Raw genomic sequence first — 15,495 nt, forward strand, 5'->3', positions numbered from 1 at the left:
AATATTTTGCTTGAACGTCTGGAGAAAACTTATGGTATCCGTGATCAGGCACATATGTGGTTCAGTTCATATCTTAATAAAAGAGAATATGCAGTCGTGTTCCAGGGTAAAAGCTCAACCAACTTTCGGGTGTCTACAGGAGTGCCTCAAGGGTCAGTACTCGGACCACTTCTCTATCTCCTTTACACTAAAGATATAGAGAACATTATCAAAGAATGTGGATTGTGGTCGCACTGCTATGCAGATGATACGCAGATTTATTTTTATTGCAAACCAGGCGAGAGAAGTGTGCTTGTCAATTTAATTGATGGATGCATCAAGAAAATAGGAAACTGGATGGCTGAAAACAGACTAACATTAAACCCATCAAAAACTGAACAACTGTGGGTGGCTTCAGCCAGACGACAGAATTTGATCCAGGATACGGCTCTACCCAATGTAGGGAGTGCCGTTCTACCCACCGTTAAACTACTGGGAGTTTTACTCAATTCTGACCTATCTCTTGACGCTCAAATTAGTAGAACGATAAGTTCATGCTTCTACCAGCTGAGACAAATTAAATGCATACGCAAAAATTTGCCGGTTGATGCCGCCCGTCAATTAATAAATGCGTTTGTAGTGTCTAGAGTCGATTATTGTAATGGTATCTATGCAGGTCTACCAATGAACAAAATGACTCGCCTACAATCTGTATTGAATGCCGCAGCGAGACTTATTTTCGGAATCTCTAAGTTCAGTCATATCACTCCACTACTTCGGGAACTACACTGGCTACGTTTTCCACAGAGGGTCGAATACAAACTCTGTTGGCTTATGTATAAGTCACTGCACAACTCGGCTCCGGAATATCTAAGGGAACTATGCATTCCAGATGAACTAGCTGACAGGCGTCTCACGCTTAGATCAGCTACGTCTACGGCGAGAGGAAAAGTTATTATACCTCTACGCAAACAGCGCACTAAATTTGGTGAGCGCGCATTTGCGGTCGCAGGCCCTATGGCATGGAATGCTCTCCCAGCAGAGGTGCGAGGCTGTGAAAGTGAAGTGATGTTTCGGAAAAAACTTAAAACCCACTTGTTCTCTAAATCATTTGAATAAATCCGTAGCACGTGACAACAAAATAAATTATTTTAATCAAATTACAAATTTAAAGCTTCAATTAAATTAACTTAACAGTAGAATCACCATGTAAAGCGCCCTTGAGGTATTTTATTACGAAAATGGCGCTATATAAGTTATCCACAATAAATAAATAAATAAATACTCACCCTCACTAACATGTACAATAATAACACTGATCACTGAAACAAGTACTTAGCATAAATATTATTATTATGTGTTATTATGTTATAATAAAAGTTATCCTCATAATGTAATTGAGACACATTTTATGTATAAATTTCTACCGACATATTGAAACCCTTGTATAAGTTCTAGAATGTGTTTTGTTTTTACGAGAAAAATAAAATAAAAAGAAGCATAAAAATTTAAAAGTGTTTTTAGGAATTGCCTAGTAGGTGAAATCATTCACTGTAATAGATGAATCTCATCCGCATCGGTTTCGGCTCTTCAGATGGAAGAGAACAATGGTGAATTTTACACAGTGTGTAAAGTGTTCAAATTCCATATTCGCTTCTCTAAAATGTTCTCCATCTCTGTTGTAATATTTATTTATTTATTTCACAGTTTTAAAATGTACAGAGTTTCTTTATTTCAGGTTCCAAATAGCTAAGAAATTCCTGTGTTTAGGAAGGACCTTCTTTTTTGCATGCGTTTTTTTAAATTTCATTAAATGATGCTTAATAAATTCAAAGAAAAATAATAACATCGAAAAAAATCAATATAAATATAAATTAGAAAACATGCAGGTAATAATAACAAAAATTGAATCATAAATATAAATTAGAAAATATACCATTATATATATAAATATACAATATACGTTAAGAAATGAGACATAATTATTATAAATTAGAAAACATACTGATAATAATACAAATTGAAGCATAAATACAAATTATAAAATATAGCATTAAGAAATTAAACATAAAAATAAATCGGGAAACATACGAAAAATAATAAAAAATTGAAGCATAAATAAAAATTCGAAAATATACCAATAATAATAAAAAAAATTAAGAACAAATATAAATTAGAGAATATACCATTTATAATTAAAAAATTAAATATATGTGTAAATACTAATAATAATAAGAAAAATAAAACAAATGTAAACGAATAAACATTAAAGGTAAAAATAAAATATAAATAAAAACAATTAGGAGATATTTTCTGTAACTTTTAAGTTTGTCAACAATATTTTGAGTTTGTCTAAATTTTTGTAGACAAGTACTGGATTCAACTCCCTGGGGAGCTGTTAACATTAACATATTACAACAGCGATGAAGAACATTTAAGAGAAGGTAATATAGAAGTCTAGGCTAGGCATCTACAGGGCTTAAGATCTGTCAAAATTCAATTAGATGAATCTTACCCGCATAAATAAAGGTTTCAGCTCTTTAACTTCACAAACATGAACTGATGAAAAAATTGAAGGAATATAGATGTACAAATATGGGCAGAATGGTGAATGTTACACAGTGTGTAAAGTGGCCACTTAAAGCAGCGTTTTGAATGACAGGTTTTAGGTTTGAGTTATTTCAAACCGAACAATGCATTTTTAATATCTGTAATAATTTTAGTCTATATAACAAACTGAAATAAACATGATGTAACTAGTTCATTGAATAATTGAATGATCAGAAGGTGGATTGGGAAAGATGTTAGGCAAAAATGAAGTGGTCAAAACCAGTTTTGGAATGTAATGACTTGCTATATATCCTCTGCCCGTGCACGAGTCTCTCATGTACAGACATAAGTACATAACAACTTGTAGGGTGACATTGACACGAGCATATCGGTGCATCTTACTATTTTTTTAATATATATGTATATTTTTTAATTTATTTTAATAAATGATTCATGTATTTTTTTTTCCAACTCTAATGTATGGGAGCGAAGTATGGAATTGGAAAAATGATCTTGGAAATAAATTAAATGCTGTCAAAATGCGATTCCTCAGGTGAATGTATGGTAAAACGATGTATGATAGGTGCACAAATGTCGAGATCCGTGAACTGTGTAAGGCCGAGTTATGCATTATCGACAGAATCAAGAAACGGGTGCTGCATTAATGTAGAGGAAGCTAGGTCTGTATGCAAATATAGAGTGATATGGCATTCAATCCTCTCTGCCTACCCCCCACAGAGAAACGGTGTGATGATTTGTTTGGTTAGTTTTTTTTTTTTTTTTCTATTACAATCCACTTTTATAATTTTTTAATGTTATAACTGTGGTCTTTCAAAAAAGAGACTAGCTCTTGTGCTTAGAGAGTGACTTACACTGTTATATTTATTTAGTCATTTTAAATATAAAGTTATATAATTTCGAATACACAACAAATACGAATTGGGTTGTGATCCTATGGCTAGTGTCTCGGACTCACAGCTCGAAAGTACGTGGTTTGAATCCTAGTCTACCCGAACTTGATTCCCATTTTCTAATAGTGAGTTATTTACAACTCGTTGAAAATGCCCCTCAAAAATAAATATTTGGGTAAATCATAAAAACGCAAATATTTTTATTTTTTTGAAAACATGAGAAATAAAAATATACAATAATACTAATTAAAATAGAATGCTGTTTTTACTCGGATTCAAAAAATTTCTTTGGATTTATAAATGAAATATTAGTTTGATTAGTTTTTCTTCCATTGGGGAGACTATTGTAATTTTTTATTTCTTTAAAAACAAAACTATTTTGACCATGACTTGTGTGGAATTTAGGAGTTTTGATATTATTTTGGTATCTGAGTGACTTATTCATCTTAAATTAGTTTATTTTTTCTTCTTTGTAAATTTGTATGGTATAATTTATTTTGTAAATAGTGTCTACTGTATGAACTTTAAATAATTTATATAGATTTTCCGTGCTGAATGTTAAATAATAAATATCTATTCTACGCACATAATATGAATATTTTCCATAGCTCTAATACCAATAAAGGTGTCAGCTCTTTAACTTCGCAAAAATCAACAGATGGAAGAATTGAAGAAATATGGGTGTTCAAACATGGGCAGAAAAGTGAGTGTTACACAATGTGTAAAGAAGTCTAATTAATCCTCCTACAAGAATTTCAAACAGTACAAAATCATATAGGTATACACAACATAATGGATTAAAACTAAAATGGCTGCAAAGATTGCAGTTTTTTTACGTCCACTATAACTGATTACTATTCAACAATTATACTAACTATACTAACTGTAATTGAAATAAAATTAATCAGGCGAGAATAATCAATAAGTCGACAACAAACTGGACTCCAATACAAGCTGAATTAATAAAAATAAATTATTTATGTGACATACAGTCCTCCTTAAAACAGGTTTACCTAGTGAGGAAGACTCTTAAATAAACTTTTTACACAAAACAAAAATGATATAGAAATAAAAAAATATTTTTTTAAATCCAGCTAGTGAATGGCCATAAGCCCTGTAAATGCCTGGATATTCTCTTCTCTAAAACATTCTCCATCTCAGTTGTAATATAATCTTAGTAACTCCCTAGGGGGTGTAATCCTGTTCAGTCCATGTCTACAAACATTTTAACAAACTCAAAATATTGTCGATAAAACCAATTGGTTTTATCGACATGCGATCAGCTTTCTCATGCCTAAATCTTGTTTTGGAAACATTTCAGACAACCCTTGTATTATCAGCACTATGATTTTTGAAAATGTTGTATTTCTGAAACTACTCTGCGTGTGACGTCTCAAGTTCTCTTCCGCTTCTTCTTGGTCAATTCTGCCAATTGGTCTGTTGACAAACCGTAAACCGGAAATCTTTCACAACTGTATTACCATTGATTGATTCATATGAACTACTTCACATGAAACTAAACGTCGTTCAAAGTAGTTCGTTTTTTTTTTTTTTTTTTAAATTTGCATTCATTTTCAAGAAACTTTGCTGTACTATTTGATATTCTAATTTTTACCCCGCTTAAGAAAACATTTTTTGTATCTAATTTCTCGTGGGGCTGAACTTCCTTATTGCATCAGCATCTGGGTTCCAGATTCTATTCCCAGTGAGATCACAATGTAAATTATATAAATAACTGGGTGTTATGTGCTGTAATTCTTACTACAGTTCGGACAATATAAGAAGGTACTTTTGACAGATCATAATAATGTTGTGGCAGTCTCTTTTCTTTCGATTTTCAATATCGATTTTAAATCATTTTCTGTCGGATGGAGTAAATAGAAACGGGTTTTCATGACTAAATAGCTTAATACATAATAGTTCACCATCAAAATTATCATTGATCAATTAATCGTATTGCGAACTACTTAAAATGAACACGCACAATATACTTTAATATTCAATATAAAGTCGATATTGTCGAATGACAGTGAAGTTTTTTAGTGGTACGTCACTATTGCGACAACGCAACTCAACTAAACTGTTGATATTTACAGAACTTCATGAGCATGCAAACGCCAAAAGTCTTTTCTTAAGTTCACTGCAGAATAACTAATTAAAAGAAATACCTTTCATAAGATGCACATATTGCACATATAATAAAATGAAGGCATTCTTAAACAGTAACTGTTTTTATCTTATCAGAAATTAAAGAATATTAAAAAAAAAAAAATTCTAGCCATTTACAGAGATTGCTTGTCGATGACAGTGGCGCACAGAGCCACGTTTAAACCACATTAAAAAATAAAATTGATATGTGCCTATAGTCCTTAAAATATAGCTTGATTAGAATGACAGCTGTCAAACTAATTTCATTAATGATGATTATTGATTACTGATCACTGATCAAATCGATTTTATCAGTTATTTCATGCAATCATGAAACTCTGTTTCCGAAAATTGATATAAAAAACGCAAAAACAAGCCTATTATAGTGTGTTTAACACAATTATTCACGAAAAAATAAGAGATTTATACTTTTTTCATGAACAAAATCAAATGAACTATTTTTTTATTCGATCAATTCACATTGATCAATTTGTCCAATCTCTAACATTTTTTCAAAATGATGTAACCTTGTAAGAACATCGTTAATAATTAGGTTTAGTTTAGTTTTAAAGCTGGTTTTATATATTTCTGTTGATTTATGTTTCAAGCAATGTAATAAAAAAATTAATTAACACGCCAGATACAAATGTTTTTTCGTGTGTCAATATAAATAACTCCTTTGATGTTACTACAAAGTTATGTCGTCACTTTTTCTGACAACTGTCATTCTAATCATGTTACATTTTAAGGACTATAATTACTTAAATTTTTCGAGTGTATTTTTTTTATTTAATTAACATAAACGGCAAATCTGCATTTTACAAAAATTTATAATACTAACACATTTGGCTTAGTATTTTTTTTTTTAAAAAACGAATTTTCTTTTACCCAAAATTTATTTAAAAAATTAAACCTAAAAATTATAGGTTTATAAAAAAAAATAACCTAAAAATTATACAACATATTCAGTAGAAAGTTTAAAAAATTTAAGAATAAATGTAAAAAACAAATTAAACAGGAAAATCGTAAGTACTGTTTCATACAGATCGGCAAAGTGAACAAAAAATTGTATATATTATGAAATGTATAAATAAATAAATATAATTACCATTCTTGAAAAAAGTTCAAAAGGTTTGTTCTATAGGAACAATACCCTACACTAAATCCGATACGTAGGAATAACTATTGCCGAGTTCATGAAGTCTGTTCAATACGGCATTACAAGTATACACTGTCCGTGAAATGTTGCTACAAAATGGTGGCACCTGTCTAGTCATTCTTCCGGGCACCCTGAATTTAATGAGAGATAACAGTTCAGGGCAATCCCATATTGAATTTACTATTTTGAATAAATTTAAAAGGTCTATAATTTTTCTTCTATCGTTAAGTTTTAACAAATTTAATGTTTTTAGTTAAAAATCGTAATTTAAAAATTCATGCTGATTCAAAATTTAAAATTTATATTTTTTTATATACCTAAAGGTCTTAATATTTCTGATTCAATATAATATTTGTGATGATATACTCGTATGTCTGTGTCAGCTAATTACTTGTCCCAACTCAACACAGGACTTTTAGTCCCATGGAGTTGGGACTTCTATCTAAAAATATGCGTAATAAACTTTTAATAAAATTTCTATAAGCTGATTTCTGGAAGTATATATAATCCAAATATACTGAAAGAAATCAGTTTGTATGTTCCCAATACTAAAACGAGATCTCATGCACTGTTTTACACACCCAGAAGCCTTATAAATGTGAGTCAAAATTCACCCAATTATAGGGCAATTCGCTTGCTGAATACGGCTTCTGCGGATAATATGGGTCTATTTTTCTGTACATATCGGCAGTTTAGCAGCTATCGGCTTTCTATTCATTATCTTATAACTTATATTTACAGTCTGCATTACGTAATGGGTTAAACAGCCCGTAAAGTAATGCAGACTAAAATTTGACAAATAAATACACATTCTTTGTGAATGTGATGCTTCACATCATAAAAGGAGCCTTATCTTCGGGGGACCACCGGTTAAAACTGAGGATGTTAAAGAGCTTGCCCCCCTACCTAATAGCCTGATACTTAACGGATCTGGGGTTGGAGGGGGGAGATTTAGCAAAATGAAAACTCGCCTTCCACACAGCCAGGCTCTTTATCGACCTGGGTTCGGAGGGGGAGAACTATTCACGGCGACCCGTCTCCCGTCTCAATAGATCTTCACAGGTCGAATTGACGTCAGGAGCTTGCTTAGCACTGACCCCCCACCTCTAAGAATAATAATAAAAAAATGTTACTCACATTGTCAATAGTAAAGTTATAAGAACGAGTAAGCTTTCTATCCTATTCCTTAACATGCATTTGAATGCATGTTTAAGAAATAGGAACTCATTTAATGCCCCTTACTGCTTTATCTGGTTGGACTGTTCAATTGTTGTTGACAACAGTTATTGAGTTCATTATTGACAGAACAAAAAAATGGCTGTGAGCTTGTTTGTGTGTATTTTTTGCTGAACAACCTACATTAGTAGAGCTGTGCGAATTTTACACCTGCCATTAACGTACATACAAGCTTTTGTTATAAGACGGGGGTGACCTTGAATAATTAACTGGCCTCTATTGCTAGCATGCTAAATTCACTATAATTAATAGCAACTCAATCATGCACTAATATCTTGTTTTTATTTGTTTAATTTATACAGGTAATCTTGATGCCATTAGTACTTTGCAATTTATCGTCAATCGAAGCTAGACCAGCAGTGCACAATGGAGTTTTATTCCCAAAACTTGTGTATGGAAGTGAAACATGGAACTGGCAGAAGAAGGATGAAAGCAGAGTAAACGCGTTGAAATGCGATCTCTTAAGATGAATGTGTCGAAAATCATCTTATGACAGGGTTATGAATTCTAAAATCAGGCAAGTGCAAATCTGAGACAGTTAAGAAAGGGTCACTGAAATAGTTTGGTCTTGTAGAATGAGTGGATGAAGAAAGGATGGTAAAACAGATACATATGGCAAAAATGAAAAGCTACGTAGGATGAGGACGATTAAGGAAGAGGTGGCATGATCAGATAAACCAAAATCTTAAGTCTGGTCATCTCAAAAGAAGACACAACCGAAGGGCACGTATGACAAGATGATTAGAGACGTGTGTGTCAGTCCATCCTCTCCGCCTACCCCTACGGGGAAATGGCATGATGGCAGTAGTAGTATGCGAGTTGATCTTCATTAAAATATTTTAAAAAGCTACAATATTAATACATAATCAAATCGACAAAAGAATGGATAAAAATATTTATGTTGCGATTGTTTCTCCGCTTAAAAGCTGAAAAAGGCCAAGGAAGATGTTAGAAATTAATTCATTTTGAATTAGTAATTAATGTGGACATGTAAAAAAAATCAGCTTGCATGCATAAGAAGTGAATAAAGAGGAAGTGATAGTGTATTTGTAAAGATAGAGGATATGATGTTCTTCCATATTTACCTTAATCTACGCAGGAAAATGACTTAGTTATAGTTATTCATATATTGAATCTTCGTTTGGTATTTCTATCATTAAACAAAGTAATATTTGGCCCTGAAACACAATGTATTGTTATATTTGTCTTTCTCTAATTGTGGCACATAAAAATAATGAAGAAAAGTTTAAAGCTAAGCCAAAAAAATATATTTTCATGTATTATCAACGATATGATTTTTTTTAAATATTGCAATTTTGAAATTACTCCGCCTGTGGCGTCACAAGTTCTCGACGGTGAGTTCTGCTGATTGGCGAATTGACTTCCCGTAAACCGAAAATCTATCACAACCCTCTGTCATTGGTTGACTCACAAGAACTCATGACATTTATTTATTTATTTTATTAACATAAACGGCAAATATGCCTTTTACAAAAAATTATAATACTAACATATTTGGCTTAATATATATATATTTTTTAAAAACATAAATTTCCTTTTACCCAAAATTTATAAAAAAATTAAACCTAAAAATTATACAAGATTTATAAAAAAAAATTAACCTAAAAATTATACAACATATTCAATAGAAAGTTTTAACAATTCAAGAATAAATGTAAAAAACAAATTAAATAATAAAATATTTTTAAGTAATATAACAAGAAAATCATAAGTACTCTTTCATACAGCTGGGCAAAGTGAACAAAAAATTGTATATATTATGAAATGCATACATAAATAAATATAATTACCATTCACCATCTTTGAAAAAGCTCAAAAGGTTGCTCTATAGGAACAATACCCTACACTAAATATATCCGATATGTGGGAATAACTATTGCCGAGTTTTATTTTAATTTTAATTTTATTTTGAAGTCTGTTCAATACGGCATTACAGGTATACACTGTCCGTGAATTGTTGCTACAAAACGGTGGCACCTGTCTTAGTCATTCTTTCATCATTCAAAGTAGTTCATTTTTATTAATTTTTTCATACATTTTCAAGAAACTTTTAAAAAATTAAATGCTCTTATTTTTACCGCATGTTAGAAAACATTTTTTATATCCAATTTCCCATAGCTCTAAACTTCCTCATTTCAAAAGGACCTTAAAATTTCATTTCAATCGTTCATATTGAAAAATAATAAATATTCAATGTATTAGGCACTGACTTATGATAAATACACACGTTAATACTATACTAGTTACATCTAAGATATAGCAAATATTGCATTGCCCTCACTTGCAATCATTCGTGTAAGTGTAACTGACTATAGTCGAATTCAGCCTAGCTATATCATCTATCAGCTGGGAGGGGAGTCATGCACCTTAACATCGCACAAAATGCAAGTCCGGCCAACAGAGGGCGCTGTAAAAATTTTGTAAAACAAGAATACAAGACAGATCGTTCTCTTTTCCACGCCAACAGCCTTCCAACGAATACGTGCTGTTTAATCTTTAAAGCTTTTGATTAACTTAATGAAAAATAAATCTCATGTAACTAATTTTTATCGTGTATCATTTAATAATCAATACCTACATAATTAAAAATAACTGTAATTATCTCATTTCAAACTGTGATACTCTTCCAACGGATCTTATCCCAACAAATAAAAAATATGTATTTCCTCAATTCATATTTATTTTTGTATAACTTGGTGATAGGTTGCCTTCAACATAAAAAAAACCTGTAACCATAGATAGGACACTGGCTGGCAGCTGTCAAAATTTTGAAAAATGTACTTTAAAATATTACTAAATTTACTTAGTCCATGAATTGGATTGTATTTACAAATGAAACTATGCCTGTTTTGTTTTTCATAATTCCAGTGCAATCAAAGCATTTTTTCATCACACATTTGATGGCATATTTCTGCATAGCATCACGTCTGATCTTAATGAAAGTTCACAAGAGAATAAGGCATGAGTGGAAATTACCCACGAATTAAATGGCATTTTCTTTGCTCTTGTAAAGTTTATACTTAATTATAGGCCATTGGATTTATTTTTCAGTAATAAATGGTAATAACATTGTGAATGTGTATTTAGTTTTTTGAATATTTCATTTTTGCTCATTTGTAAATCAAACATAATCCCTGAGACTTTAAAGTATAAAAACAGATTGAGAGTGGAGCCATTTTCTGTTTTAATTTACAGAACAATTCAGGCAGTGTGTTTTTTTAACATCGCCATATTATAAATATGAAACCATAGAACAATGAACCGTGTATAAAGCTTCTAAGTGCATGGCATTGATTTATTATAAATCAATGGTGCATGGTCATTCTGATTCATACCACAAATTATATTCATACATTGTAAAGTCAAGTTTTCTTTTGTTTTTGGTACTAGTTCATAAAAGGAATTCTCATAAATATTTGAAATCATAAATCCAAATTTAAAATGTTGCCAGTATGTGTTGCTAGTAAAGTGATTCTTTTAAACTAATACATGAGTTCTAATTTTAAAAGTCAATAGTTTATGGTTGTTCAAATTGAAATGTAGCGAGCCATGTAAGTAAAACCGTTTCTAGGCGACTACACAAGATCAACTTTATAGATAAACAACTTTTCTATGAGATTTGCCCAGCCTCTTTATGAGAGCAAATCTAAAAATATCTAGAAATTGAATTTATAGTTGTGCATAAGTACATAACTAGTTTTTAAAAGGGATAGATTTATAAACTGGTTTTTGAAAGTCTTGTGTCATCATAGCAGGCAATGAGATAGAAAGATAGATATCAAATTGGTTTCCTAGTTTTAGAATTATACATAATGGGTAATAAACCTTGCCAGACTTATTAAAAAAAAAAGATTTGTTGAGACTTAAATTATCTACTTAACATTAATTTTAATTTAAAGGAGTATATTTATATTGGAGATGAAAGTTCCTTGTTATTAGAAGATAATTTCCCTAACCTAGCTCAATATTTATAATTTATTTATTTTAAAATCCAGTACTTACACGAACATAAAATGCGTGAAATTAAAACAAAATATTTAGTATGTCCAAATGTTTGTTGATGAGTACTGGGTTCACTCCCCCGAAGAATCCCCAAGATGGAGAAGTTGAAGAAATATGGATGTTGAAACATAGGAAAAATGATGAATACACACATGTGCAAACTGTCCACTTAAACCAGCCAATGCCGGATCAGTAGAGTGCATTCTATATAGGCAAATAAGCAGTGCCTACCCTACTAGATTACCATATAAATATTAATATATAATTACTATAAAGTTGCAAAAAATAAAATTTAAAAAAGTATCACTCGTCTTTTATTTCTATAATATATTACAATGAATTTTCACCAAGAAAACTAACTAACTTGAATTTTTAGGTGATCTTTTAAATTTTAAACAGCCCTTTCACCTTAACAATTGATATAAACACATAAAAGGCTCTATTAAAACATAATAAATAAAAATATCTGCCTAACTTGTAAAACTCGTACGTCCCAAACTTAGATTTGTTCAGGTATCAAAAACAGTATTTACTTCAGTAGCAAATGGTAGCAATTTTTTTCGATATATATTTTTTAAATAATGGAACACTGTATGGATATACAAGTCTTACACACACAATGTAGATTATTTGAAGTCCCAACGGAAAACTCAAAAATATTGTTTTCAACCATTTGTAGACTTACGAGTTAGTGTGATGATATGTGACGACTTGTGGTCCCATGGTTAGTGTCGTGGACTCGGGATCAGGAGGTCCGAGGTTTTAATCCCGCTCTACCCCAACTTATTTCCCATTTTCTAACACCGTTATTTATGACTAAAATAAAATAGTTCTAAACTTGAAAATATATAAATAGAATAAAATAAACAATATAGCAGATACCAAAATAATATTAAAATCTCTAAATTTCACGCAAGTCATGGTCAAAATAGCTTTGTCTTCAAAGGTGTCAAAACTTACAATAATCTCGCCAATGAACTAAAAACTATCAAAAGTAATATATTAATAAATAAATTCAAAGTAAATTTAAAGTTTTTTTTTTAACCCATGTAAAAACAGCATTCTATTTGAATTAGTTAATACTAATTCAGTAATCTGTATTATTATTTTCTGTTTTTCTTTTTATATATTTTTTTCTCATGTACTAAAATTATATAAATTTTAATAAATAAATTATTACAACAGTGTAAGTCACTCTCCAAGCGCAAGAGCTAATCTCTTTTTTTGGAGAGTTACATTTATGACATTTACTAGATTTATAAAAGTAGATTTGTATTAGAATAAAAAAAACATTTATCATCCATGTAAATATATTGATTAATAAATTTTAATAAAAATTATGGACAAAGGCATTATACTTTTTTGGCCCCTTAGCTATACAACTTTTTAAGCAAGGATATATTGGTGAGCAAAATAAAAAACAATATTTTCAAAGCTCGAGTCCATAAATGGATTGCTAAAAAGACCAGACAGGAAACTGAGGAATATGTTTCATATATCAGAATATAATTTTAGTTTCTTGAAAGTCCTTTCTCGTTTTATTAATGTAGGTATGTTTTAGAATCTTTTTTATATTACTTTTAAATTTTTGCACTACAATTGATGTGAAAGTATGTACAATTATGTATAAAATAAATAATACACTGACACCTTGGGACGTGCCTGTGGGCCAGTGGAGTGGCTACATCCATAAATAAAAATAAAATTACATTTAATGTACCTATTGTATGAACATTTTTTTTGTAAACTATGTATTTGTATTTTATTTTGGATTAAATTAATAAAAAAAAAATTAAAAAAACAATAATGATTTTTGACCAAAATACTCTATTGGACACTCGTCTTTTATCTTTCTCAATTTTCCCCGTATTCATTTGCATTGTAAATATTTTTACCCGTTCTTTCACTGTCTAAACCGTGACAATGTATTGATTTCAGTTTTGTTACAGTTCTGGGTGGAGGATGGCTGTGTGGACCCACTCAGGAAGTGAAGCTCCATTCCTCCGGTCGTGCGTCTGCCGTGTCCCTGACGCTGTCCAACGGGAACGGAAACAGCACCGAACCTTGCACACTCAACATCTTCGCACCCAATGTCTATGCCCTCGCACTCAGAATCATAGACGCCCATGTAATTTATTTTGATTTATAAAACTCACATTTTAGCCTTCTTATTATCCCCATCAGATCCGTCCGAAAAGCCTTATAGCCTCTGCAGATTCCCACTTGCAAAGATTCAGGTTAAAAGTTGCATAATGCACTTCATTGATACACCAATTGCACTGTATCTCAGTCATTTGTAGATTATCAATTGGGATTTTTAAATAATATATATTTGCAATAAAGAGTAAAAACATTTTTAAGAAGTAAATATGGAAGTCTAGGCATTGACAGGTCATAAGCTTTATACTGCCCTGCTAAGCCTAAAAGTCATGCCTGAAAAAATTACATGTTGTGTTTTTTTTTGCTTTTGGACATTTGATAGCCTCACATAAAAACTAAGCCAATAAGTCATTTCTGCTTCTCAAATGTGAGATATTATCTTTCAAAAAAAAATTAGAAATCAGATCGGCAAAGCATAAAACAGTTATCCCTTGTAAAATTTACAATTCACCAATACGACATTTGGCTTAGCAGGACAACGCATGTGTGTCGACTTCCGCATTCCCTTCCCAAAAATGTTTTCCCTCTCTGTTGCAATAAATGTCAATCTTCCAAACTCCCTAGTGAGTGAAATCCAGCCTTTTCTGCAAACACTTGGGTATCCTTAAAATATTGTTGGGATTTTTTTCCTCTCAAATAATAAGGAATTCTTCTGTGACTAATAGTTATGTAATAACGTATTCATTTTAATATGGCAATCTTGTTTCCATAATCTAAACCTCCATTTTTTTACTAAATATAAATTTAATAAACACTAACATTAATTTTAAAAGAACATCCACTTTACAGTGTATTGGTAAGCGCATTTAGCTACTATTAATCAGTTCAACACTATTATTATGGAGCTGTTTTGACACTACAATATTAATTGCCCCTTGACTGAATCTAAAGCGTAAGACTGATTATCTTGCCTTCATGTAAAAAATATTCATATCTGCTGTAATTTGTGTACTGATTACCAATCTGATGTATCCTATACGCCGATAAGAGGTAATGATGTTTATGAAAATTCTTATTTTTATTTTACAGCTAATGTTTTTATCTAATTATGACTGCACTTAATAACATTTTATTCAACACATTATTAAGTTGTTTTTTTATCATGCTAATTGCATCTTCTGCACTGAAATGCCGTACTAAGTTAAAACCTGTTCGTAATAGTGAAGACAATGCATATCTGCTATCAATGTTGCATGCAAGTAATTAAAATGCAAATTAATGTCAGTAATAAATATGTGTAAAGAATAAAATATTAAAATGTGTTTCATTAAGTTGAATAATGAATTCATATTTTTTATGCATTTAAGTGTTACCATAATATGTTTCCGT

At 30.9% G+C, this 15,495-nt stretch overlaps 1 protein-coding gene across 2 annotated transcripts in view; it reads left to right on the forward strand.

Annotated features, from left to right (window-relative positions):
• The window catches only part of LOC148276169 (uncharacterized), a 45,572-nt gene that overhangs the window by 15,178 nt on the left and 14,899 nt on the right, over positions 1–15,495 (forward strand). Inside the window, exon 2 of one of the 2 annotated variants that reach the window (XM_088234663.1) lies at positions 13,945–14,134. Coding sequence is in view for 1 of the 2 variants with exons in the window: in XM_088234662.1 (XP_088090788.1) it covers positions 13,956–14,134 (179 nt within the window). In the remaining variant the exon portion in view is untranslated. The remainder of the gene's footprint in view (positions 1–13,944; positions 14,135–15,495) is intronic. The other variant, XM_088234662.1, reaches the window with a different exon arrangement.

This window comes from Micrasema longulum, unplaced genomic scaffold (genome assembly GCF_059751315.1).
Source record: "Micrasema longulum isolate JH-2025_06_02 unplaced genomic scaffold, ASM5975131v1 h1tg001265l, whole genome shotgun sequence".
NCBI lineage: Eukaryota > Metazoa > Arthropoda > Insecta > Trichoptera > Brachycentridae > Micrasema > Micrasema longulum.